This window comes from Leopardus geoffroyi, chromosome A3 (genome assembly GCF_018350155.1).
Source record: "Leopardus geoffroyi isolate Oge1 chromosome A3, O.geoffroyi_Oge1_pat1.0, whole genome shotgun sequence".
Lineage (NCBI taxonomy): Eukaryota > Metazoa > Chordata > Mammalia > Carnivora > Felidae > Leopardus > Leopardus geoffroyi.
In genome coordinates, this window is record NC_059336.1 from 11,019,773 (window position 1) to 11,046,267 (window position 26,495).

Below are 26,495 nucleotides of genomic sequence, written 5' to 3' on the forward strand. Positions count from 1 at the left end.
CTGATCTGTTAAAAAGGAGCAAGTAGGGATCGATACTTGGGTAGAGAGAGATTGAAAGAAAAACCTCAGAATTTCAGCAGTATTTTTGTCCTTTGGGAACTATATATATATATATAAGTAACAAAAATTGCATAAGTTGTAATAGACTTTGGCAGGTTGAGTCCATTAATGGGCGTGTGTATATACACACTTCAAATACAACCCGCTTTTGTAGAGTTGAAAATGACTGGCCTGTTATGAAATACAAAGTCCATGCATTAGAGATGCAGTTGGGAAACAGTATATTAACTATGGAAAAAATGAATTAGACGTTGTAGTTTTTTTTTTAATAACCTGTTAAAATCTTAGATAAACTTTTAAGAAATGTGAAAAGTACAAAAAAATGAAAAATTTTATTTTATGATAAGATTAGAAGCTGATTTGTAGTTTTTACCAAGATGCTCAAAACTGTTGTGTGATAATCCACGTGTCCATCCTGGACTTTTAAGACTTTCACTTTAAAGTCTGTTATGTCTTCCAGAAGATAAAATACTTTTCATGAGGAGTTTAACTTTCATTTATTTGCCTAAGAGACATGAACATTAAGTAAAACTTTGCTCCCCTAAGTAAATAATTCAGTTAGATTCACAGAGCCTGACATGTTCTTAGCCTCACAAACTTAGGAAGTTTTTCTTCTCCTAGTTTTCTAAGAGCCTGTGACATTAAGTCTGGAACAAATGGCCATATTTTGCTGCTGTGCATCACTGTCAGTTATACATTTTATGTTAGTTTGGAAACTTGGCGTTTAAAATTGGTGAGAAACCGCCCCACGCTAACTGAATTGATAATTTTGAACTTAGAAGGCATTTCTTATTTACTCATTGGCACTTTTCTGCCTTAATCATTGAGCTACTTTATGAAAGAGGCCATCTGTGTTTGGCCCAGCAGCATATGAGTGGCCACAATTCCATTATGACTTTATGCTTTTTATAGCCTGATCGTGTTAATTACAAAGTGAGGGAAAGGCTGATTGTGCTCCCTCAGTCTCTCAGGGTCTTAGTACTCCTTAGACCTATGTTTTGGTTGTGATCTACCTTTGCTCTCTGGCAGTTTAGGAGTCTGCTTAAATGAGAATCCATATTCTGCTTCACTGGAAGAAGGCTCTCCTCACGTATTATCAAGCTTCTCAAACTGGGGTACAGATATGTGTACTTGATTATATTGTGATATATGTGTCTGTCTTAGGAAGTCACAGATAAAATGTGAGCCAGCTACATAAAGGAACCATTTTGATTGAGGGCGCACATTTTCTAATGAGTGTAAAATGCAAAGTTCTTTCCATCTGGGTTCTCTCCTCTCTGTGTATGCATTAGCCAGCCTCTGCCTGTAGGTCTTTGAAGTGCACTCACAAGCTGCCTTGCTTTTATTGATCCCTGGTTTAGTTCTAACACAGCAGCTAGAGAAATACTGAAATCTCCAGAATGTCAGCAGTGTTCCAGAAATGAAGGTTCAGAAGAAAGTAAGCAGAGCGTAAGAACTTTTGGTAGAGTTTACTAAGGAAAGACTGCCCTGAACATATACTGCAGTTTCAGATTTAAGGTTAAGGTTTAACTCAAAAGCATGCACGTGATCTGTAGGAGACTTGTGCATTGTTTGACCATCCCTTAGAATTAAAAATAAATCCCTACACATCCTAACTCCCTCTCCAGTAAGGGTATAGAGTTATAATTGAGTCACTCAGCTGTGGCTTGTTGCTGTTTATGTGTCACTTTTCACATGACTTGGTTGATGATTTTAGTAAGGGTGAGCTGTGAGTGGAAAGGCCTCTTTGCTGGCCTTTGTGGTGTTATGATATTAACGGTATGCCTGTTTTATTTGCCAGGCACTTTATGAAACCATTCTCAACTGTCTCAGGATTGTCCTTGTTTCACAAGTGGGCAAATCAAGGCACTGCGACGTGCACTGATGAAGTGAGCTACAGAATGTGTCTGTGCCAGGCCTGTGCCTGGAACATAGGCTTTTATAGGTTCCCATGTGCTGTTTGGCTGATGAGGGCACACACGAATGCTTCATGGTGATGTTTTGTGCTTCTGTATAAGAGAATACCCAAGGATCCTAAGTGGGCTTCACAAAGAAGCTGGCAAGAGAGCACCGGTGAAAATTGTGCTGGGGGGTGGTTAGTTGAAGTAGTGTGTGTCTAGTTTGGAGTTGCCTGTCCAAGGATCTAAAAAGAAAGTTTGTTTGTGGTCCTGTTGCTTTTTCCAATGTTTTGGTTTAGGGCAGTCTTATTCCTTCTCTCCTCTGAGCAGTTATTTTTGCTTAGACAGATAATTGCTGGCTTTTGCCCTTCTGCCTTTCCTTTTTCTGAACCCTCTGTGCTCCGTTGAAGAGTTTTGTGTGGAAACCTGTGCTTCCCTTGAAAATCTGCATCTTTTTCTGGTGGGAACTGGCAACAATTGAAAACCTGTATGAGTGGTTTCTTTTGAAATGTGATAGATCTGAAAAAACTTCTGTCTGGTGGAAATACAGAAAAACTCATTAAAATTTTAAGTTGGGGTTGTAAACATAAGTCAGTAGTTGGAGTTCTTGCTGTCGCGAAAGGGAGACTGGAAGTGTCTTACACAGTGGGCTCAAAGTCCTGGTTCTGAAACAGTTAGGCTTAAAAACAACACCAAGAAAAAACTTCTCTGCAGAAGGTGTAAGGGTTGAGCCAGCAAGTGGCAAAGCCTGCTGCAAGAATAATGCTTCTGCTACAAAGAAAGCTTTGCCTAAACTTTGACTCTTTGGAGGTAGCTTAGAAAAACTTGAGGTGATTCAAGTAAATTATTCTTTTATTCATGGATGAGGAGAAAACTAACCTTTCCCTTACTCTGGGAAAATTATTTGAGTAGTTAGGATAGAGTATGGAAATGTTATCATTAAGGGATTAAAAATAACCGGTTTTTTGTCTTAGGCGATTTAGATGTGAAGAAGAAGGACACGTCACTGGAATGATTAAAACTAGATGTACCTAGATGTCTTCTTAGGCCCACTTGTGAATTGATTTCCCTTGTTCACGTATCTCTTAAGCCAGGTTGTCCACCTAAATTGACGGCAGCAGCACTAAGCTATGCAGTTCTTACGTAGGCACCAGTGTTGGAGTCGTGCCCCACGCTGTGTCCCTGCCTTGCCGGAATGCCTGTTTAAAACGGAGTAAATTGGGAAATCCTCCCCGTCTCATACTCTCTGAAGTTAGATTAGGGTGTTAGAGATGGTCTCCATCCTTTTGGGGTGGGCGGTAAGCTGTGAGGCATCTTTCTCCCTGTCACATAAAATTGCGTCTACTCCAGTATGTAATATCAATAAAGGGTTAGGGACCATACCTCCAGTTGCTCAGCTGTCATCTTGTCCCTCTGGCCTCATCTCCCCTTCCATCCATGTATATATCTTAACAGTTTCAGCACACTCTCAGAAGTGCACCCTGAAAGCCATTGGTTCCATTGGTGTTCTGTAGATTCTGGCGGTCACAGCTAGGAATCTCATGTGAAATCTAAATACTCCCAAGTAATAGGGAGTTACCAGTTATAGGCACTAGTCTTGTAGTGTGAAAGTCTTCTTAAAAGAGAAGTGACCCACATGCTTTTTAAAATAATAAATATGCAAAATCTAGATCACAAGTTTCTATGTGACTGTAAGTCACCTAGGCTTATTGTGGGTACCTGCAGATACGCTATTGCAAAAACGTTTTAAGTGCCGCAGAGTTTGTGAAGTTAAGAATATGCTAACTCTTTAACATGAAAAGCTCCCGTAAACATATTCTGTGAAAGCACTGTTATGTGTGTGAATGCGCATTATAATGTGTATAGGAACAGGTATATGGCAACCACATCTGATTCTCAGGAATAATAGTCCATATTTTTTTAAAAAAGATTATATATACTGTGGTGGGAGCTCATAATTTTCAAAGTGATTATTCCAGTATCTGATCTGGCTTAAGATAATAATGATAACTGCTATAAATATTAACTGGTATCCTCTCATTTAATCCTTCTGGCACTTGAACAATGGGGATAGTGTCCTTCTGGTTATACCATAAGGAAACAGACCTCCAGAGGTTGAGTAACATTTTTAAGTTCACAAAGCTAGTAAGTGGCAAGAGTAAGGATTTGAACACAGATCTGTCCAGCTCTGGAGCTGGAGCTGTATTCTTAATCACTACATTGTACCATCTTTCTTTTGAGCAGAGGAAAACTTTGTTGTGTCCCTATTTGTTACATAAGTTTGAAGCTGTGAGGTAACAATTTTACATGTGGCTGATAGGTCAGCTAAATTTTTATTCATAAAAACAATATAGTCTTACTGGAAAACAGATTTTAATGTAGGCTATAGGGTTCAGCCTTGAACTTCACCTTTTGCTATCACTTCAATATCGTATTACCTTACCTTACCTTGTACCTAAGGCTCTGGTGATTTTGCAGACCTTTCAGATCGCATAGGTCTGAAATGGGTGTAAGCTCTCTCAGGCAATTCTGACAGTTGCTTAGGCCTGGTATGCCACTCTTTATAGACTTCCTTTAGGCCTTTTTTAAATGGGACCCGCCGACCACGGCCAGATGGATTCTCTTAAAGTGCCATTAGAACTGTATCACTTCTCTACTTTAGTATCTGCAGCGTCTCGGTGCCTGCCAGACATAGCAGCAGACTCTAGCTTCACAACTCAAGGCTTCTTTCCTGTCCCCAACCTACCCTTCCACCCTTGTCATTCATTATTACTCAGAAGCTTGACGTATCAGCCATTCTGGACTCTGTACAGTACTTCCTAAAACTCCTTGCTTTCCCACCTCTGGAACTGTGTGCAAGGTTTTGTTTGTTTGTTTGTTTTTGTTTTATTTTTTTGCAGTGAATGCAGATTCTCAACTAACCTAGTGGCCCCAGCTTAGCCTCTATTTCCACCTTCTCCTGAGCTCCCCTGCTGAGAATGAATTCTCCCTTTTATGAAACCTCAGTGCATTTAGTTTGTCACACATCTGACACTTTGCTTCTTTTCCTGTGTATATTTATGGGGTGTCATCTCTGTAAGTCCTTTCTAGGCAGGGACTGTTCATTCAGTCGACATGTGTTGAGTGCCTGCTATATGTCAGCCACCATTGTAGATTGCTAGAGATCTAGCAGAGGGAAAGAAACCAAGCAAGATCTTTTCAATAGACTTTCTTTGCTTTGGATACTGAGATGGCACCCTTGTCTTCTTGCATATTTTAAGGGTTCTTAAGTCCATCAGTTGAGATCAGGAAGATCAGTCTCTGCTAAAAAATGATTCATAGTGATTGAAATTTACAGCCATGACTACCTCTTTACCACACTGTATCAATTATAATTTCAGGTCATAGTTTTACTAAATCTGAACTCACCTGTGATGAGTATTTAAAATAAAACATTTGAGTCACAGTGTAATTGTAATTTTGAAGATAATGTGAATGGGGCTGTTTATTTCCCACTAGATTCGTGGTTTGATATTAATGAGCCACACCACATGAAGAAAACAAAACTTAGTAAACTTAAATTTTCATCACTGTGTCACCTTTGAAAAGTCTTCCTGATTTATTTTTGTTAGGACCTCCCCCCTTTTGCAGTTCTACTTTTGTAACCATTTGAAAGAAATGTAAAGTCATTTAAAAATTTAACACATGGAAAATCTTTGAAAATCTTTTATGTACTGCTACATGTTTTAAGTTTATTTATTTTGAGAACGAGTGCACGAGCACAAGCAGGGGAGGGGCAGAGAGACAGAGAGAGAATCCCAGGCAGGCCTGCACTGTCTGTGGATAGCCAGATGTGGGGCTCAGTCTCACTAACCCATGAGATCATGACCTGAGCCAAAATCAAGAGTCGGATGTTTAACCAGCTGAGCCACCCAGGCACCCCTTCACTGAGATTTTTTTTAAGTACTCAACAGTTGGGGACCATTAGTATGTTACCATAGAGTCATTCATTTAATACTGTCCAAAAGGTCCAGAATTTTACAAAGGCCTTCAACGTTCCTTACATCCAGGACCTGCTCTAGAAGATCTGTCCTGTGCAAAGAAATCTTAACAGATGCTTAATATTCACAGTTTTGGCAGAGACTCATCAATGATAAATGCCTCTGATTTCGAACCAGACTATCCATGCTGATAAAATTATTAGCAAACCTTATTTGGTTCCATATTCAGCATTGTTGCCTCAGATTTTCCAGTAGTGACATTTAGTGTCTCCTATGAGTAGAATCACAGTATTTGTCCTTTTGTGACCAGCTTATTTCAGTTAGCCTAATGTCTTCAAGGTTCGTCTGTGTTTCCAGTAGCCACATTTTAACTTTTAATTTCATTTAATGTTAACATTTAATTTAAAAATGAAATTAATTGTAATGTGTTTTTAACCTGGCAAAGTATGGTCATTTCAACATGTCAATATTTTTGAAAAGGTACTCACAAGATATTTTTCATTTTTTAATTCTAAGTCTTGGAAATCCCAAGTATATTTTACATGTGAAAGCATATCTCAAATTGTCAAAGACTTGAATAAACCTTTCTGCAAAGAAGACATACAAGTGGCCAGTAAGCACATGAAGATGCTCAGTACCCTTCATGGTCATTAAGGAAATGCACATCACACCTACGATGAAATACTACCTCACACGCATTAAGAGGGCTGTGATAAAAAATTAACAGATGTTGGTGAAGATGGGGAGAAATTGGAAGCATTGTGCACTGTCGATGGGAATGTAAGTGGTAGAACCGCTGTGGAGACAGAATTACCGTGTGAAAAGATACTTGTACGCCCGTGTTCACAGCAGTATTCACAATAGCTAAAAGGTGGAAGCAACGCAGGTGTCCCATCAACTGCAAAATGTGGCACGTACATAGCATGGAATATCATTCAGCCTTTAAAAGGAAGGAAATTTGGGGGCACCTGGGTGGCTTAGTCGGTTGAGCCTCTGACTTCAGCTCAGGTCATGATCTCGCGGTGAGTTCGAGCCCCGTGTCAGGCTCTGTGCTGATGGCTCAGAGCCTGGAGCCTGTTTCAGATTCTGTGTCTCCCTCTCTCTCTGCCCCTCCCCTGTTCATGCTCTCTCTCTGTCTCAAAAATAAACAAACGTTAAAAAAAAAAAAAAAAAGAAAGAAAGAAAAATTGCATGTGTGTAAAAATCCAGAAGGATAAATATACCCAATGTTAACCCTTGCCTTTGGGTATGATTATTTGTGTTCCATGCCTTTTCTACGTTTTGTTATATTAGCTCCAGTTGCCTTTTTCTTTTGTCACAGTTTTACGGAGATGTAACTCATACACCATACAATTCAACCCCATGAAATATATGATTTTTTTTTTGTATATTCAAAGAGTTGTGCAGCTATCACCCCACAAAAGAACCGGGTCCCCATTAGCAGTCACCTTCAACCTTCCCCCCAACTCCTCTAGCCTTTGGCAGCTTTACCCTTTATGTCTCTGTAGATTTGCCTATTCTGCACCTTTTGTGTAAATGGAATCCTATAACAAGTGGCCTCTGGCAGCTGACATCTTTCACTTCTTTTACATTATATTTCATACGATGTTTTCAGGTTTCATCTGTGTTGGAGCATATATCAGTACTTTTTTATGGCTGAATAATTTCATTATGCGAATATACCACATTTTATTTATCCATTTAACAGTTAATGGAGATTTGGGTTGTTTCTCCTTGGGTGTTAATAATTACTGTGAGAACATTTCGTGTACAGGTTTTTACGTGGATGTAGGTTTTTATTTCCCGGTTGCTTTTGTAACAAAAATGAACGGAACTTTATTTGCCAAAAAGAGCCTAAGAGGTAGTTGAAAGCAGACCAGCCTCCTGCCTAACCCTGTTCTGCAGAAGAAGAAAAAGGATCACCAAAGCCTCTTCTTTCCCAAGCAGTTTTTGGAGTAGCATGGTTCGAGTATTGATGATTGGAAGGTGGTAAAAGAGAGACATAGGATACGTCTGTTTTTGAAAAGCTGTCGTTTTACTTAGGGATACAAAGGTTGTGGTTTCCGTTTTGCAAGGTATTATTACGATCTAGATATCCTTCCAGCGTGACTGTTTAGTGAGTTGGCATTCATGGTGATGATAAGAGCACTTTAGAGCAAGTGGTCTCAGCACTAAGTTCTTGTTTCAGTTCTCTGGATCTCACGGGGCCATCTGACCTGAGATATGTGCGTATTCTTAATCACAGTTTCACCTCTTGAGCTAGTTTAGTTGAGCTTGTATAAGGTCATTTCAGTCTTGAGTTTTGAAGTTTTGGCGTTTGGAGATGTATGTATTTGACATGCTCTTGTTTATTACCTTCAATGTCAGAGATCAGACCTTGGTCCAAATGGGTAATGGGAGGAGGGCTGCATCCTAGATCTGAAGATGGCCTTGAGACCCGGCTCTGTCACCGACAGGCTCTGTCACCGACAAACTGATCACCCTTGGGTCAGGTGCTTCACCTCAGTTGCTAATCTGTAAAATGAGAAGAGTTTAGATTAGGCAACCCTGAGGCTCTTTCAGTGATTCACAGTGTTCCACTTTAGAATCCGAATACTCTTGCCCCTTCACTTGAAAAGATACTTAAAGACTTGATAATTACTTCCCTTCAAACCAAACGTGGACTCAGTACAGATTTTTTTTTTTCTCACCAACTGAACCACCTAATACTGAAACACGCAGCACATATTTAAAAAAAAAAAAAAATCTTGGTTAATTGTCACATGTGAGGTGGCTGCCGCCAACACAAATAACACCTTTCAGGAGCATTAATTTAAAAATAATACCCAGGGCATGCCCAGTGAGTGGAACATGCGACTCTTGATCTCAGGGTCATGAATTTGAGCCCCATGTTGGGCAGAGAGATTACTTTTTTAAAAAATAATAAAATTTGAAAAAAAAAAAAAAACCCAGTAACATCCAGAACTAGAGAAGTGTTGTCCCATTTGACCTTCTGATTTAGCATATCTGGAATAAGTTTATTCAGGGCACCAAAGACATTGACAGACTGGAGCCTGTCCACTGGAGATTGGCTTCTGTGATAGCAGAAGCAATGGTGAAAAGAACTGAGTGTGGGTAACTTGGAGAAGGGGGAATATTTGGGAGGAAAAAGGGTCTGAAAAACGTGGAAGGCTGCTCTGTGGCTAGAGGATTAAAGATTTCTGTACCCGGACTGAGAGCTCTAGGCTTGTGGACAGAGCTTTCCGGCGTGGGACAAGCTTCCTGGCAGGGTCTGTGCTGTGCTCACTCAAGGTGATCAGGCAGAGAGATGATCTTAGAGCAGGGCTGCTTGTGGGAGGGATTCACCCATGGTTCGTCAACAGTGGCCAAAAGTGTTCCTATGACCAAACGTTGTACAGGATGCTATATTTGCATAAATATACTCATGTTGCCATCTACTTACCAAAAAAATAGTATGAAAGCTTAAGGAATTTAATCATTGATTTGGTTAAGACTTGAAGGACATCAAAATGTCTTTTTTTTCTGGAGGCAGTTTTGTATTTGACAAGATTAACTCCATTGGGATTTACTATTATCAGAGAATAGTAAAAGTCAATGCAGTTAGTGGATAAGAATAAAACAGAAATTGGTTACATGTCCTGCCTGCTTCTTTATTAACAGGGCTCTAACATGATTATCCTAAGCAAAATAATTCATTATTCACATTTAGTTTTTGGTACAAGTGTGTCTTCATTTGCAAAGTAATTTCTCTTCCTCATCCTCCTGGGCTTTCCTAATAAACCCCTGTTGTGGCCTCAACACTACTTCACAATTTCTGTTAATTAAGGAGAAGGGAGCCTAAACTTTGTTTTCCTACCTCTCATGCTGCACAGTTTTATCTGCTAATCCAGAAGAGCATTCTGCTCCTGGATTATCAGTTGCATGCTCTGTGGTATTTGGGATTGAGAAAGAGAGATGATAATTAGAGCTGCCTTTCTATGAAGAGCCTCTGGCATCTGCAAGGTCTTTTGCCCAAGTTTATAGGAAATTGAAAGATTAGCTGCTTCTGTTCAGGACTGTGGCTTAAAAAAAAAAAAGATTGAGTAGGGTGATTGCTTCCAGACTGAATGTTAGGCTCTGGGCTCTCAACACTGTCACTCGTTGGAAGGTTGTTCTAGAAAGGCTTTTACAGGGTTTCTTTTTCAAAATACAAACATACAAACTTTTTTACGACTGGTTTAGTTTAAATGTAGGACTTAGTGACACCCTTAAAAGCAAATAAGATGTGTCTGTTCACTGCTTCTGATCCCAGAATTATCAGGAAAGATAAGCACTTAACTGATTATAAAAGAAACTGTGTTTTACAGTAACCACATTTATGCTCTGTGATATCGACTGGTATTAAATATGTTGCTGAGGAGGTGGTAAGAGGAAGAGTGAGTGCACAAATATGGAAATGTTTTCTTTTGCCTAGTTTTTATTTTAATGGGTCCTAAATGTTTCCACAGAGACGTCACAAGAGCTGTTTTAAAAAAAAAAGTACATCATAGGTAGCATGAAGATTTCATGAAAATCTTAAAACGTCTGTGCTTCTTAAAAAATAAAATTTAGTTAGCGATTTAAACTTAAAATATATCTGACCCTTAAACCCCAGTGTGGGTTATAAGATCTTTATATAAATAGTTGAATCCTTAGAACATTGGAATACTTTGTTTTCTTAATATCAAGGGTCTGAATTTCTTCTTACATGTTAATTTGGACTGAGGATGTTTTAAAAAATGTAATTGTTTATATTGTAGTAGTTTGAATGTCTTCCTAATTCTTTATTAATTTAGAAAATAACAACTGCCATTTTTCTTCACTAGTAATGGCATAATTCCCGGCCTTTGATCCCACCCCCAGCCCCCAGTAAAAGATTTTCCCAGATGTGTATTTTTCTTTACAGCTTAATGTAGAAAAGTTTAAAAGACAACATCAAAGTATAAACTGTACTTTAATCCTTAGGCTTATTGTGGGCTTCTGATAACCATACTCTGATCAGACTGTAATTTTATGTGGCGGAGATTTTCAGTAAACTACTGGAATTCTGCTGTAGCCATCAAACTTCTTGCTTTGGGTGATTGCCCACCAGGTCCCGATTCGACATTTCACAACTGCCACCTTGGCATATATATTTGCTTTAGAAACAGTTTAGGCAAGTAACTATTTCAAGGAGATTCTCGGGAACAGACTTTTCCTTTTTTCTCTTCCCATTTCAACCTGAGTCCCTCTACTTTTTTATAATTCAGTTAAGATTTATTTAGAAACCAGGGTTTCCTCTTCAAAGGGGGTGTCGGGGGTGTTGAAAACCCTGGTTTTAGACTAAGCAGCTTATGTTTCGGTGTTACCAGGAAGAAGTAACCATTCCTGGCTAGCTCTCAGTGCATTGTTAGAAACATTTGCTTAAGATAATTACAAGTTATAATCACTAACATAACTGATGCATTAGTTGTCACTCGGGTATATGCTTAGATTTTGGTTCCCAGATACGAGAAAGTTGCACTTGTACTTGGGGGTGATGGAAACTAGGACATGCTGTCGTATTTACTTCCGTATTTTCTGGCATGTTAAATTAGCACCATATGTTCTTATTAAGAACTTGGGAAACATAAGAATGCACATAAAAATATGAAGAATTGTAATACTGAAAAATCCCATGTTACATCCACACTTGAAGGAAAAGTTTGATGTGGGGCTTTTTTTTTTTTTTTTTCTTCTGGCTTGTTTGATTATCTGTGCCTGGTCAAAGGTTTAAGGTTGGGTTTTTTGTTTTTAACTTTCTGTGGGCACAGTTATGTTTTCTGCTTTTCTTGTACCCCTAAAAACAGAGACTAAAGGATGCTATCCTTGATCTGATGGCTCTGTGAGGGACCTTATCATACATAGACAAGCCTCATTGACTCTTGGTACATCAGGTCCTGCCAACCTTGCCTTGAGCCAGATAAACTAGCACCGTCTGTCGGATTCCTGTTCGTCTTCCTAACCCAGGAGAACCTGAGTACGACACCTAGCTTGATTCAAGCCTTTCGGCAGAGATTCTGCTTCCTAAAGGATAATTCTTTTTCTCAGATAATATCGGCTTCTTTGCTCCTAAGGAAAGTTCACAGTGAGGTAGTATTGTCCTTCCTGTGTACAGATTCAGCCTATATAGATGGTACGTCCTCATGAGACACACTCACTCTGCCTCATTTACTCTCTCGGTATGTGGAGTAATGTTTTTGTTTTTGGTATATGGAGGGGTAGAAGGAGTATGTATTTGATGAATCTTCAATATGTGTTTTCATTTCATCTCTAGCTTAGGGCTACAGATCTCAGATTTTCATTTCTGCCATCTGACTCGTGCTTTCTAAGAAAGTGCATGAGTAGGAGTTTGGCCAGGATTATTACTAAGACTTTAATGTTTTGGCCCCAATCAGTAGGTGTGGATATAATTCTCAAAGATCAATAGGAAGGAGTGTGGCTGAATCATTCAGCAGCAGTGAATTTAAATCATTCTCAAAAATTGATATTTTAAGTCTAGTTCATCAGATGGCATATGCTTACCCAAACGCTACTTATTTTCCGTTGTTAATAAAATACTTGGAAATGTTAACTCTTATTAATAGGTCATTTAGGGGCGCCTGGGTGGCCCAGTCAGTTAAGCATCCAGCTCTTGACTTCGGCTCAGGTCATGATCTCACAGTTCGTGAGTTTGAGCCCTGTGTTGGGCTCTGCACTGACATTGTAGACTGCACTGACATTGTAGAGGCTGCTTGAGTGTCTCTCTCTCTGTCTCTCTCTCTGCCCCTCCCTCCCTCACAGGCTCTGTCAAAAAATAAATCAATATAAAAAATAAATAAGTCATTGAGCTTTTAGAATTTAGAAAGTGATTCTTTTCATACAGTGTTTGTTTCGATTAATGAAACCAGGGGCCACATCATCTTTCAGAATGACTGTCTTCCTGGCAAACTCTTATTCTTCCTACTAGACTTAATTTACAGATGTAATTACTTGGCATAAAGTTCTTCATCTTTTCTCTTGCTCACTTCCTCTTCTGTGTCCCACTGCCCAGTGGTCTACTAAGATTTTTGGTTGCAAAGGAATGAACTAAGCTTAAGCAGAAATGGGCATGTACTTGGCTCTTGTTTAGGAAAAGTCGAACAGGTGTCCTTCCTCCCTCTGCTTTCTGCATGTAGTAGTAGGTCCTGAATCCTTTTCAGCACCACTATCAGTCTTGTTTGGGCACATGTCCAACTAACTCTACCAGTCAGTGTCTGTAGAGATAGAATACTCTTAATTGGTGTACCTGAGTCCTGCACACTCTGCTCTAATGGAGGAAGGGCCTTCTAATGGCACATCATTTGTACCAGGGGTGGCTCCAAGGGGGAACGTTATTAGCAGGTAAAAACAACCATCTTTTTTATTCCAGTGCCCGAGTGCCTACTGTGTGCTCTATAGGTCCTGTCCCTTAGACACGATGGATTTTTGAAGGGAACAACTAGGTCCTGTTTATCTCCCTTTTCTGAGCACAAAGTATAGGTTCTCCAGAAGTGACAAACAGGTCAACTGTGGTTCCATTCTATTCTATTGGATATTATCCCCTTTTTTTGCCATGAGCTGAAAGGATTATGGTATGACTGAAGGGAGCTCTCCTTGGTATTGAGATAATGGTGCAGACCTGGTGAAATAGCCATCCTCACGGCCAGGGAGGTTCAAGAGAAAGAACTAGCCACCTGGAGACAAATCTGAAGAGGAAGACTATCCTGCATTCCTTTGAAAGCCCATCACCAGACAATTTTAACATTGTAAGATATCTTCCTCCCTAAGAGTAATTGTTGTAAACACTTTGTTTTTAGCTAAGTGAGGCAACAGCCCTTAATCCCAGTTGATTTCTTATTTACTCTGTTCCTGCCCCTCAGTCACTTAAGGTATGGGCCCCTTGTCCAGGTTTCTAATTTAAAGGGCTTTTTAGGGCTGCAGAGGAGGCCAGGAGTTACTCTTATAGAAGTTTTAAAGTATGAATCAAATAGATAACATGGGTGAACCCTAAAGCCGGCAGTTGGAGTTTTTTTGTTTTGTTTTGTTTTAATGTTTATTTTTGAGAGGCAGGGGAGGAGCAGAGAGAGGGGAAGATACAGAATTTGAAGCAGGGTCCAGGCTCTGAACTGTTAGCCCAGAGCCCGATGTGGGGCCCGAGCCCACGAACCGGGAGATCATGACCTGAGCTGAAGTCCACCTTAACAGACGGAGTGCAGCCACTCAAGGCACCCTGAAGTTGTTTCCTAACAGCAAGCAACAGGCTGGGGAAAACAACAACATAGGGCTCTTGAGTTCTTTTTCTTAATCATCCATACTAATCCTAACATTCACAGATAAGAGTTTGTTGGAAATGTTCTTTTGGAACCTTTGGCTTGTAGAAAAGCTTGACATAAAGGTGGCCCCTATAGGAAGGAGGAGAGCTCCATTGCTGGAGGGCAGGAGTAGGAGGGAGGCTTCTTTGCTTATATTCTTACACTGTGTGCCTGTTTTGTGCAGTGTTTTACTTAAAAAACAAGAGTCTTTGTAAATGTTTTTGATAGTGCTAACACATATGAATGAATGTGTTATTCTCGCTCCAGATGGACATAATCTTGTAAGTGATCTCCATAAGCAAGATACGTGGAGGGTACCTCCATCTGAGGAAGGGGGTGGAAAGGATTCCCCAGATAATTAAAAAAAAAAAAAACAAAAAAACTGGCATTTTTTAAAGTTTATTGTTTATTTTGAGAGGGCATGAGCATAACCGGGAGGAGGGGCGAGAGAATATACCAAGCAGGCTCTGCACTCCGTGCTGAGCCCGACACGGGGCTCAGTCCCCACGACCTGTGAGATCATGACCTGAGCCCAAATCAAGAGCCAGACGCTTAACTGAGCCACCCAGACACCCCCCCCCCCTCAAAAAAATGCCAGGAATCTTAACTCCGAGTATTCTGTATCTTTCAGTGTAAACTTAGGCTCCTCCTAGTTGCTAATCATTAAAAAAAAGCCATTTTTGTACAACATTTTCTGGTAAGCAATGTTCACTATTTATATATCTGTTTAATTCAGCCTAAGTAAACTTGAGATTTACTGTATGGCTGTTTTATAAATTATAAGTTTCTTGTAGCTAAGCTCCTTTATGAGCATACTCACTTTTTCAGACCTATAGGTTTATAAGTTGGGTACCTACCATCCAGTGAGGTGCTTCAGTTGGAGGTCTTAAAACAATTTTGCTTGCTGTGAATGGTGGGCACTTAGGAGAATGAGTTTTCCTTTATCCTCTGCAGCAGTTGAGCTCCCCAGGATGTTTTCTGTATAGGTGGGTGGCTTCGGTGGTGGCGACATTTCCAGATCATTGGGCATTTGTTTTGCTGAGATGTTGAGCTGCTTCTATCCAGGAGGCAGGGGAGACCAGTAATGGCTGCCTTCTGGGCCCATCTCTCCTCTGAAGTAAAGCAGGACTGACTAGGGAAGTTCGGAAAGAACTGCTGGGTTTGGGCCCACAGAGTTTATGAATTGAATAAACAAAAAATGTCCCTTCTCAGACTTGGGTGCTTATGGGCATCTGTTTGATGCCTGGTCTCTTCAGAATTAGCCTGTAACATTTTCTGTTATTTCTGAAACATTTCTATCAGGTGGCTTTCTCCAAATGACCTAGTTTGGGGAATGGTTTTATTAAGCAACTAGTTAAAAAGTTTCAAAGAGATGATTTAAAAACAATTTAGCAATAAAATTTCCACAAGGAATAATGGATTTGGTCTTGAATGCACATTAATTTGTATGCAAAGTGACTTCTGAGTCCCCTGTTAACCACTAGGCTGATTATTGGATGGCACAGTGTGGAGGGCACCATAGTCATGCTTCTTAGCTGATAGAGGAGTTTGGTGTTGAGCATGGGAAGGCTGATTTTTTTGTTTTTTGTTTTTTTAGTGAAGTGCTTTTCTTTTTTGACCTCAATTACACTTCAGTACTTCATGTAGAATATTTTGAAACTTCTAAGTTCTGGTGACATATCAAATTCTAGGAGTTACTATTTGCTTTGGTGTAGGCTTCACTCTCTTCCATTTTTCATAGTCCACAATATTGACTTTTGGATTCGAATGATAAATGAGGCAACACGATTCTGTATTACATTTGGATTAGTTGATTATGGTCGTGCTTACAAATGGTAGTGATATTAGAGAGTACCTGCCTTTATTAATTAGAAAACCAGATTTGCATGTATTAAACTTTTAATTCCTGATGCTTTGGCTTTCAGGTTTGCCTCTAGTGTGGGGTTTTGGAACTCTTTCATATCCTACAATATTTATTTGGACTACTAGATAAGTTCTTACCATATTTTATAGGAAAATATAAATGATCATGTTGAAAGCCATACAAATACTAATTTTATTTTCTTAACTTTTGTTTTTTAAGGAACTTGGTGAAGTGGATCTAAATTTCTGCTTTAATGTGTTAGGTCATTTAAATAATTTTTCAGTTCCTTCACACATATATAGGCTTTTCATTTTTCAAAAGGATCCCCTAAAATCTGTAACACAGCACTTGCTCTGATGCTGAGTGCCTAGCTTTCCCCATCACCATGAGTGAGTGCCTTTGTCCAGGTGTGGTGCTGGCTGGGGGGTAGGCTACACAACCGTTAGTGTCTGTAGTTGGGATAGTATATGGAAACACTGAAGGAGATTTCTTTAAGAATATCATAGCAGCATGCAGGACGGTTCCCAGAAAACAAACACTTCTTTTCCCTGGCACTCAAAATTATGTGGCAATGATGCTGGAATGGTGAACATTTTTCTATTTTCAGAGGCTCAACATCACAAGGAGAAAAGCACTCACACTCAATTTTAAAATAATTGGTTGGTATTTATTAACCTAATTCTCCACTTTAAGAAAACCAGTTTGGTGATGAAGTTAAGCTCTAGAATTGTGCCAGATTAGACTCCTAGTCCACCTATGATGTAAGATGTCCTGTTAGACAAGGTCAGAGAGCACTTACTTTGCCTGCCTGCTCTAAGTATCAGAACAGACTAGGTAAGGGTGTCTGCTCACCTTCTTGGTCAGTGGGCCAGGGTTTGTGGTCCTGCCATCAGTGGAACTAGGAAATATTACAAGTTGTACGTGTTTTGACTTGACTTAAATTTTTTTTTCCAATAGAAACTATGTTCCAACTTCCTGTCAACAATCTTGGCAGTTTAAGAAAAGCCCGGAAAACTGTGAAAAAAATACTTAGTGACATTGGGTTGGAATACTGTAAAGAACACATAGAAGTAAGTAGCATGCCATTTTTTAATTTTAACATGACTCAGCTTCTGATCCATTACTTTGTGTCAGCAGCCAGGATGGTTAATTCTTAGCTGGGATTCTGAATTTTAACTGCAGCATTAGCTTCCCCAGAGCTTTCTCAGTTGGCTAAACTTGTTCCCTTCTCCCTAAAATGGGCTTTTTCATCTTTGCATCATGAAGCAAAAGCAGTTCTACCATTGAGGACATATACGTGTCAGACACTTTACTAGGTGCTTTAAAATGGTCTCTAAATTCAGATCCTTAGAACAACCCCTGGGGGAAATGTAGCAATTCTCATCCAATTTTCAGATGAAGAACCGGTAAAGAAATAGGTTCACCTCACAGCTGAGCGTATGGCAGGGTCTGTCTGCGGGACTCCAGAGCCTGTTCTCATTCTGATATGCCTGAGTGTTCTGGTTGACCTTCTGATTGTTGAGGCGTGGTGGTTTGGGTGCTTGTTGTCTCTTTCCTTAGGATTTGAGCAGTCGTTGGCCCTTTTGACCCATCATAGACGATTATCTTCCCCTTGTGTAACAGTTTGGACTTTTGCAAACTGTTTTTCTAACCTGTTTATTCTACAAGCTTTTAACAGCCCTGTGGGATAGCCAGTGTGCTGGTCTCCTCCTTTTCCAGATCTCCTTGCTCCAGATCTTGCTGGTTAGTTGGTCAAAGCCTCTGGTTGAAATATTTAAAGCCGTTTTCCCCTCTAGCCTTTAAGTTCCAGCTGGCCAGGGACCAGAACTACCTTGCCCATCCACGTATAAGCAGCACCAAGCGCAGTGCTGTGTACATAATAGGCACTCAGTAAACGTTTGGATGGAATTGAAAGTTAAAAAGTGATTTCCTTCATACAACGGGTTTTCTTTTCCGGATTCCCATGAGTAATACTCTAGGGGTGTATGATGAAGACTGAAGCTTCTCCAAAGTGGGCTTCTCTAGTTACGTTGTCCCCAAGCCTGGAAGTTCACTGCCTCTCCAACCCCACAAATTCAGGTAGATCTGCCCAATGAAACAGTCCATCCACTTCCACTTTGCACTCAGTTGGGTAATCTGCATAAGAATAAACGCAAATGTGAAGATACCTTTTCTATCCTGCATTTGATGTGTTCCTCCTGTTACTACGCCCATTACATCCTCTGGAATTTATACGTACTTGATTTTTCCACAGGGAACTGTGAACCTTTTAGGAGCCAAGAGGAATTTTCTCCTAAGACTTTGCTATCTTCCTGGCCTGGGGGGAAAATGGGCCATTAAATTTTTATAGGAGAGTATAAATTTAACACAATACTGCTTACTTTCTTCAAATAGCTTTCTTTCTTCCTTTTGTGGGTCCAGAAATCGTGAGTTTTCTTCCCAGTCCATTTCTACCCCCCCCCCAACCCCCCCCCCTTTTTTTTTCCTGCAGAAACAGAGTATCACATCCATGGTGCCTTAAGCAAACATTGCTAGTTCATATTCCATTTTAATACCACAATTGATGAGTTACAATACTCTAATGAAAAGGGCTTTGGTATTAATATGTGGCTGAATTTTTTACTTAATTAGAACTTCAATTGGTTTCCTTGGAAACCTGGCTGACCATTTAGGGGAATGTTTGGTTGTTAGAAGATGTTGAATGCAACTTCCATATGCCTTTTCTATTTCCTAATAGCCTTATCGTTCCTAACTTTTAGTTCTTGGTGGGGTTGGTTTTTCTGTGTGTCTCCCCAGCTCTAGCCAAGAGATGGGATTTAAGTCAGGTTGGGCTAGAGTTGGTATCATGATGTTTTTGTAAACTTCTTTCACTGTTTTCTAGGATTTTAAACAGTTTGAACCTAATGACTTTTATTTGAAAAACACTACATGGGAGGATGTAGGACTATGGGACCCTTCACTTACAAAAAATCAGGTAAGTAGCAGAGGGGACTTAATGACAGCATCCTTGGTACATCCCCTTTTCAGCTCTAGGCTTTTTCATAATGATGCATCGTTTTGTAGGCAGCAACCTAATGTGGAAAATGTCCACTTCCTAAGTGGCAGGGAAAACTAGAAAGAATTTGTCTTTTTTGTCATTGGACAGAAACTTCAAGTGTGAGAATAGGAAATTTTGTTACTTAAAGGTTGAGGCCCAGTGTATATCACCATTCCCTCACAGAAGTACTTTGGCTCTTTTATTTCTGTTTCTAAACTGTTCCCTCCAACATTCTGTTCATCTAGGTCATCCATCATTATTTTTGTGTCTGTCACAATTCTTATTTTTTTGGAGAGGGTATTTTTTTCTAGGTTGGTGTCATCCGACCTCTGTGGAGCAGGATGGCTTTGTTAGGATGGCAGTGCCAGGTGTAGCTTAAATTTTTACAGATTGGAATTAAAAACACTACTAGGTAGTTCAAGGCACCAGCAAGTGTCAACAGGTGAAGATGTGACAGAGAAAGTGGTATAGGTGGTGGTTCCTGTCCCACAGGGAGAAGTGATTGTCACTGCGGACTTTACCATTACCTATTTCAGTAGCGATTGTAACTCTATTAATCTGTTTGTCCATCGGAATATACTTAGGGAATTACTACTTTTCAACTCTGTGTCAGAAATCTGATAGTATAGTTACTTGTTTTTTTTCTTCTAAAAGGTATTAACCAGAAGTCTTAGAATGTAAAAGCTTTCCAGTGGGACAGGTCACTTAATTCGGTTTTATGAATCCCAGAGCTTCGTATTCTAACACTAAATAAGGGTTGAGCTTTAAGGAAAAGGGGAGTATTTAATATTGCCACAAACCAGCATCTGAAACAAAGTAAGTTTCTACGGAGGAAAGGTAATCTCTTGCCCAGCTGGTGTTTCACTGGTCTTCAAAGGACAAACTGCACAGGTGCTAATGAGCATAATTCTGGAAGTTGCTCTTTGAAATCAGTATATTCTGCAATACTTGTTGGCTTTTTAACACCATGCATTGCTCATAGTCTATAGGAAATTTTTATTTAACTTCTTAATTTGAGTCAAAGCAGCTGTCACTTCATTACTTCTTTTGAAGCTGCTCTTGCTTGAGAAGAGAGCATGGCTTCTAGAAGAAAGCAGACTCTTCAAATCAGTAGCTTTTTGATCAGCAATGAAATCTGAATACTACACTGTACTTCGATCAGAGGGAAAAAATGTTCTGAGATTTTTGAAGATGCTCCATGATGGGAATAGGATAAAAGGTGTATCTTTATATCTTACTGCCTAATTGCACACAGCACTCTGGGCCCTGAGTTTTACTGAAGAGTAAGTCCGAAACCTTTAGTGATTTACTGATTCAGGGAGTGAAAGTGATTTCACAGGGTTTATTCTTGTCGTGTCTAACTGTAAAATGTTTATCTTTGAAGCCATTTGTCTTTGGCTTTTCTAAAACCAATCAGCAAATATGACTTTGATCTTTTCTAAACATTGAGGAAAACTGGAACGGAGTATTTTGTTTATACTCTGGAAACAAAATAAAATTACTTGATTTCAAACTGCTTTTCCGTCTGGGTTTATATTTTATAAATCCATTTTGCAGAAGGAAAAATAATTAATGCATTACAGAGTTTCAGTTCTAAAAATATCATTATATCTCTATTAAAAATAGAGGATGTCTGGGGGAAGACCCAGAACTTGTTAGCGCCTATCTGAAGTGGCATTCTCATTCCAGTTTTTGTCTTTTCTTTAGGACTACCGGACAAAACCTTTTTGCTGCAGTGCTTGTCCATTTTCTTCAAAATTTTTCTCTGCCTACAAAAGTCATTTCCGGAATGTCCATAGTGAAGACTTTGAAAATAGGATTCTCCTTAATTGCCCCTACTGTACCTTCAATGCAGACAAAAAGACTTTGGAAACACACATTAAAATATTTCATGCTCCAAACGCCAGCGCACCAAGTAGCAGCCTCAGCACTTTCAAAGATAAAAGCAAAAATGATGGCCTTAAACCTAAGCAGGCTGACAGTGTAGAACAAGCTGTTTATTACTGTAAGAAGTGCACTTACCGAGATCCTCTTTATGAAATAGTTAGGAAGCACATTTACAGGGAACATTTTCAGCATGTGGCAGCACCTTACATAGCAAAGGCAGGTGAAAAATCACTCAACGGTGCAGTCCCTTTAGGTTCAAATGCCCGGGAAGAGAGCAGTATTCACTGCAAGCGATGCCTTTTCATGCCAAAGTCCTACGAAGCTTTGGTACAACATGTCATCGAAGACCACGAACGCATAGGCTATCAGGTCACTGCCATGATTGGGCACACAAATGTGGTGGTTCCCCGATCTAAACCTTTGATGCTAATTGCTCCCAAACCTCAAGAGAAGAAGGGCATGGGACTCCAGTCGAGAATTGGTTCCCTTGCTTCTGGAAATGTCCGGTCTTTGCCATCACAGCAGATGGTAAATCGACTCTCAATACCAAAGCCTAACTTAAATTCTACAGGAGTCAACATGATGTCTAATGTTCACCTCCAGCAGAATAACTATGGAGTCAAATCTGTAGGCCAGGGCTATGGCGTTGGTCAGTCAATGAGACTGGGTCTAGGTGGCAACGCACCAGTTTCCATCCCTCAGCAGTCTCAGTCTGTGAAGCAGCTACTTCCAAGTGGAAATGGAAGATCTTATGGGCTTGGGTCAGAGCAGAGGTCCCAGGCACCAGCAAGATACTCCCTGCAGTCTGCTAATGCCTCTGCTCTCTCATCAGGCCAGTTAAAGTCTCCCTCCCTCTCCCAGTCACAGGCATCCAGAGTATTAGGTCAGTCCAGTTCCAAACCTACTGCAGCTGCCACGGGCCCTCCCCCAGCCAATACTTCCTCAACTCAAAAGTGGAAAATATGTACAATCTGTAATGAGCTTTTTCCTGAAAATGTCTATAGTGTGCACTTCGAAAAAGAACATAAAGCTGAGAAAGTCCCAGCAGTAGCCAACTACATTATGAAAATTCACAATTTTACTAGCAAATGCCTCTACTGTAATCGCTATTTGCCCACAGACACCCTGCTCAACCATATGTTAATTCATGGTCTGTCTTGTCCATATTGCCGTTCAACTTTCAATGACGTGGAAAAGATGGCGGCACACATGCGGATGGTTCACATTGATGAAGAGATGGGACCTAAAACAGATTCTACTTTGAGTTTTGATTTGACATTGCAGCAGGGTAGCCACACTAACATCCATCTCCTTGTAACCACATACAACCTGAGGGATGCCCCAGCTGAATCTGTTGCTTACCACGCCCAAAATAACCCTCCAGTCCCTCCAAAGCCACAGCCAAAAGTTCAGGAAAAGGCAGATATCCCTGTTAAAAGTTCACCTCAAGCAGCAGTGCCCTATAAAAAAGATGTCGGGAAAACCCTTTGCCCTCTTTGCTTTTCAATCCTAAAAGGACCCATATCTGATGCACTTGCACATCACCTACGAGAGAGGCACCAAGTTATTCAGACGGTTCATCCCGTGGAAAAAAAGCTCACCTACAAGTGCATCCATTGCCTTGGTGTGTATACCAGCAACATGACCGCCTCGACTATCACTCTGCATCTCGTTCACTGTAGGGGTGTCGGAAAGACCCAGAATGGCCAGGATAAGACAAACGCACCCTCTCGGCTTAATCAGTCACCAGGCCTAGCACCCGTGAAGCGCACTTACGAGCAAGTGGAATTTCCCTTGCTGAAAAAGCGAAAGTTAGATGAGGATAGCGATTCGCCCAGCTTCTTTGAGGAGAAGCCCGAGGAGCCTGTTGTGTTAGCTTTAGACCCCAAGGGTCACGAAGATGATTCCTACGAAGCCAGGAAAAGCTTCCTAACGAAGTATTTCAACAAACAGCCCTATCCCACCCGGAGAGAAATTGAGAAGCTGGCTGCCAGTTTATGGTTATGGAAGAGTGACATTGCTTCCCATTTTAGCAACAAGAGGAAGAAATGTGTCCGAGACTGTGAAAAGTACAAGCCCGGTGTGTTACTGGGCTTCAACATGAAAGAACTAAACAAAGTTAAGCACGAGATGGATTTTGATGCCGAGTGGCTGTTTGAGAATCACGATGAGAAGGATTCCAGAGTGAATGCTAGTAAAACTGCTGACAAAAAGCTCAGCCTTGGGAAGGAAGAGGACAGCTCCTCAGACAGTTTTGAAAATTTGGAAGAAGAGTCCAATGGAAGTGGTAGCCCTTTTGACCCTGTGTTTGAAGTTGAGCCTAAACTCCCTAATGATAACCCGGAGGAACACATACCGAAGGTCATTTCTGAGGATGCTTTAGAATCGGAGAAGCTAGACCAAAAAGAGGAGGATGGTTCAAAGTATGGAACTATTCATTTGACTGAGGAACCAACCAAACTAATGCATGATGCTTCTGACAGTGAGGTTGACCAGGATGATGTTGTTGAGTGGAAAGACGGTGCTTCTCCGTCTGAGAGTGGTCCTGGTTCCCAGCAAGTGTCAGACTTTGAGGACAACGCGTGTGAAATGAAACCAGGAACCTGGTCTGATGAGTCTTCCCAGAGTGAAGATGCAAGAAGCAGTAAGCCAGCTGCCAAAAAAAAGGCTACCGTGCAAGGTGACAGAGAGCAGTTGAAATGGAAGAATAGTTCCTATGGAAAAGTCGAAGGGTTTTGGTCCAAGGACCAGTCACAGTGGAAGAATGCATCTGAAAATGATGAGCGCTTATCTAACCCACAGATTGAGTGGCAGAATAGCACAATTGACAGTGAGGACGGGGAGCAGTTTGACAACATGACTGATGGGGTTGCTGAGCCGATGCACGGCAGCCTCGCCGGAGTTAAACTGAGCAGCCAGCAGGCCTAAGTGCCAGGCTCTCTGGCATCGGGGACCTGCTGCAGCCCGGAACTCTGCTCTCCTGGCGGCAGGACTGCACAGCTGTACTCTCACTGGCACTGCCTTCTGAGCGCTGGGTCATCGGGCTGCGGGGACGCGTGGCCACTGCAGCCCGGTGGTGGTTTCCAAGTCTGTGACACACGATCGGCTGATCTGGCTTCAGAACTTGCTGTGACAGATACGGTAAATAAATGTGAAAACCTAAGAAGCTGGTGGCTCACGAACGCACACGAGGAAAAGCAGAGGTTTACTTTTCTGCCTTCTCGACATTTCTTTCCCTCTGTAAAATGTTTGGTTGGATGACCTTGGGAGGCGTTCTCCTGATTCGCGTGGTGGTGCAGGGCCAACAGACAAGCTGCCAGTCCCGTGTGTATAGTAGACTTTGGGGAAAATCAATTTTTTTTCATGTATTCATTCTGAATAGTTGAAATGTATATTTGTACAGTCTTTTAGACCTATTCAAGTGATGCCTATGATATTGTTATTGTGTACCCATCATAGATTTTTTTTTTTTTTTTTTTTTTTTTTTTTTTTTTTTTTAGTGTTGCCCTTGCTGTGTAATAAACGCTATACCTAGTTTACCTAGCAAAAGCTTGAAACTGCGCTAGTATGGACCTTTGGACAGACTTAGTTTTTGCACATAACCTTGTACAATCTTGCAACAGAGGCCAGCCACGTAAGATATATATCTGGACTCTCTTGTATTATAGAATTTTTCTTGTTCTGAATATCCTTGACATTACAGCTGACAGAAACAAAAACTGGTATTTCAGATCTGTTTTCTGAAATCTTTTAAGCTAAAATCACATGCAAGAATTGACTTTGCAGCTACTAATTTTGACACCTTTTAGATCTGTATGAAAGTGTGTTGTGTTGAAGCAGCAAACCAATGAGTGCTGCATTTTTGGATATTTAGTTTTATCTTTAGTTAAACACCACCCTGGTGTATTCATTTATACCATCTAATATATGACACACTGTTGTAGTATGTATAATTTTGTGATCTTTATTTCCCTTTGTATTCATTTTAAGCATCTAAATAAATTGCTGTATTGTGCTTAATGTAAATATTTGCTTTATTACACATTACAGTCCTGTGTCCATTATGTCTTGTGCCAGCTGATGCCATGGCTCACTTTCATCAGAGACAAGCCACGGCCACTGAGGAAACTTGTGAAAGACCACAATGTGCCATTGGCATAAAACAATGCTTTCTCTCAAGGCACCTGTTACAAAATCTTTTGGTTTTGTTTTCGTCTTTTTCCTTTTTTAACTGCTAAAATAAACATCCTTGAGTTTTTCAGTTCCCCCTTTTTTTTAAGGAGCAGAGCCTGCTTGTATGTGTAAATGTCTCCGTGATAAAAGGATGTAAACAGATTGGCATTAATGTGCAAGCAGAATGTTAATGCCCTGGCCTTCTTCTAAAGGAAGTAAATGTTGGTCTTCACCTTATAATGGGAACAATTGTACTCAACAGGCAACTTCTGTCAGCTTTTATTGTAATTCTCTTGACCATCTTGCTATTAAAAAGGCTTTGGAGATCACACACTTGGAGGGCTAAGATGGAAGGAGCTAGCATATTTACAGATTCCCAATAGCAACTTGGACTAAAGAACGGTTACAAGGAGGCAGTGTTAGGCAACATTTTCAGTAATTACAACTATGATAGAAAGCTCCAGTCCATACAAAGGGCAGAAGCACAGCAGGCACCTACCTCTCGGGGCCATTGGTCTAAAGAGTTAAGTGGCTGGCTTCCATAACTTCTAAGACTCCTTCCAATAGATAGGTGTAACGAAAGCATTAACAAGACCAAAGAAAGTTGGAACGACTTCCTTCTAAAATGTTAAGTCCTGCTTCTCAACTACAGGAGAAAGTGCAAGAATAGACTAGAACCTTTAGGGCATTTGGGGCTGGCATGGAGTTATTTTTAAGTCTGTTATACAAGTAGATTATAAATTCTATAGACCCCAGCTCATAAGATTTAGGACAGGATGTCTCCAAATTAAGATGCCACAAATTACCAAATCAGAAAAACTGGCATTGATAAAGCCTGTTTTCTCTTACTTAAGGATAGTAATAGCAGCTGAATTTAAGCCATCTCACACTTGGTTTGAAAGTAGTCTGCCTAATAAATTACTAGGTGGGAAGGACTTAGCCTGGACTCGAATCCTACCCGGAGGTCTAATGAGACTTGAATAGACTAGTGGAGGGGGGAGGTATGTTCCTGGTTGGACTTTTGAGCAGAGACAGATGAGCATGCTTCCTTGCTAAGGTGGTGGGAGTGGGCATTGTTGGCATTCAGAAAATAATTTAGCCACCTAAGAATTGGAAATAAAGAAGATCCCCAACTAGAAATGTTGCAGAAGTCCTAAAAGTGTCTCAATAAAAGCCATTTTAAAAGAACGTTGTTGCTACTGTTTGCTTTTGGAATAATCTGGAAGTAAAAAGCTGCAGCAATCTGCA

General features: G+C 40.5%; 1 protein-coding gene across 6 annotated transcripts in view; it reads left to right on the plus strand.

The window, feature by feature from the left end:
- The window catches only part of LOC123580012 (activity dependent neuroprotector homeobox), a 33,238-nt gene extending 8,138 nt beyond the window's left edge, over positions 1 to 25,100 (plus strand). For 5 of the 6 annotated variants that reach the window (XM_045444229.1, XM_045444225.1, XM_045444227.1 and 2 more), the window contains 3 exons: positions 17,108 to 17,220; positions 19,032 to 19,124; positions 20,895 to 25,100. In XM_045444229.1, the coding sequence (XP_045300185.1) occupies positions 17,113 to 17,220; positions 19,032 to 19,124; positions 20,895 to 24,002 (3,309 nt within the window). In that variant the 5' untranslated portion in view covers positions 17,108 to 17,112 and the 3' untranslated portion in view covers positions 24,003 to 25,100. The remainder of the gene's footprint in view (positions 1 to 17,107; positions 17,221 to 19,031; positions 19,125 to 20,894) is intronic. The other variant, XM_045444230.1, reaches the window with a different exon arrangement.
- The last annotated feature ends 1,395 nt before the right edge of the window (positions 25,101 to 26,495 follow it).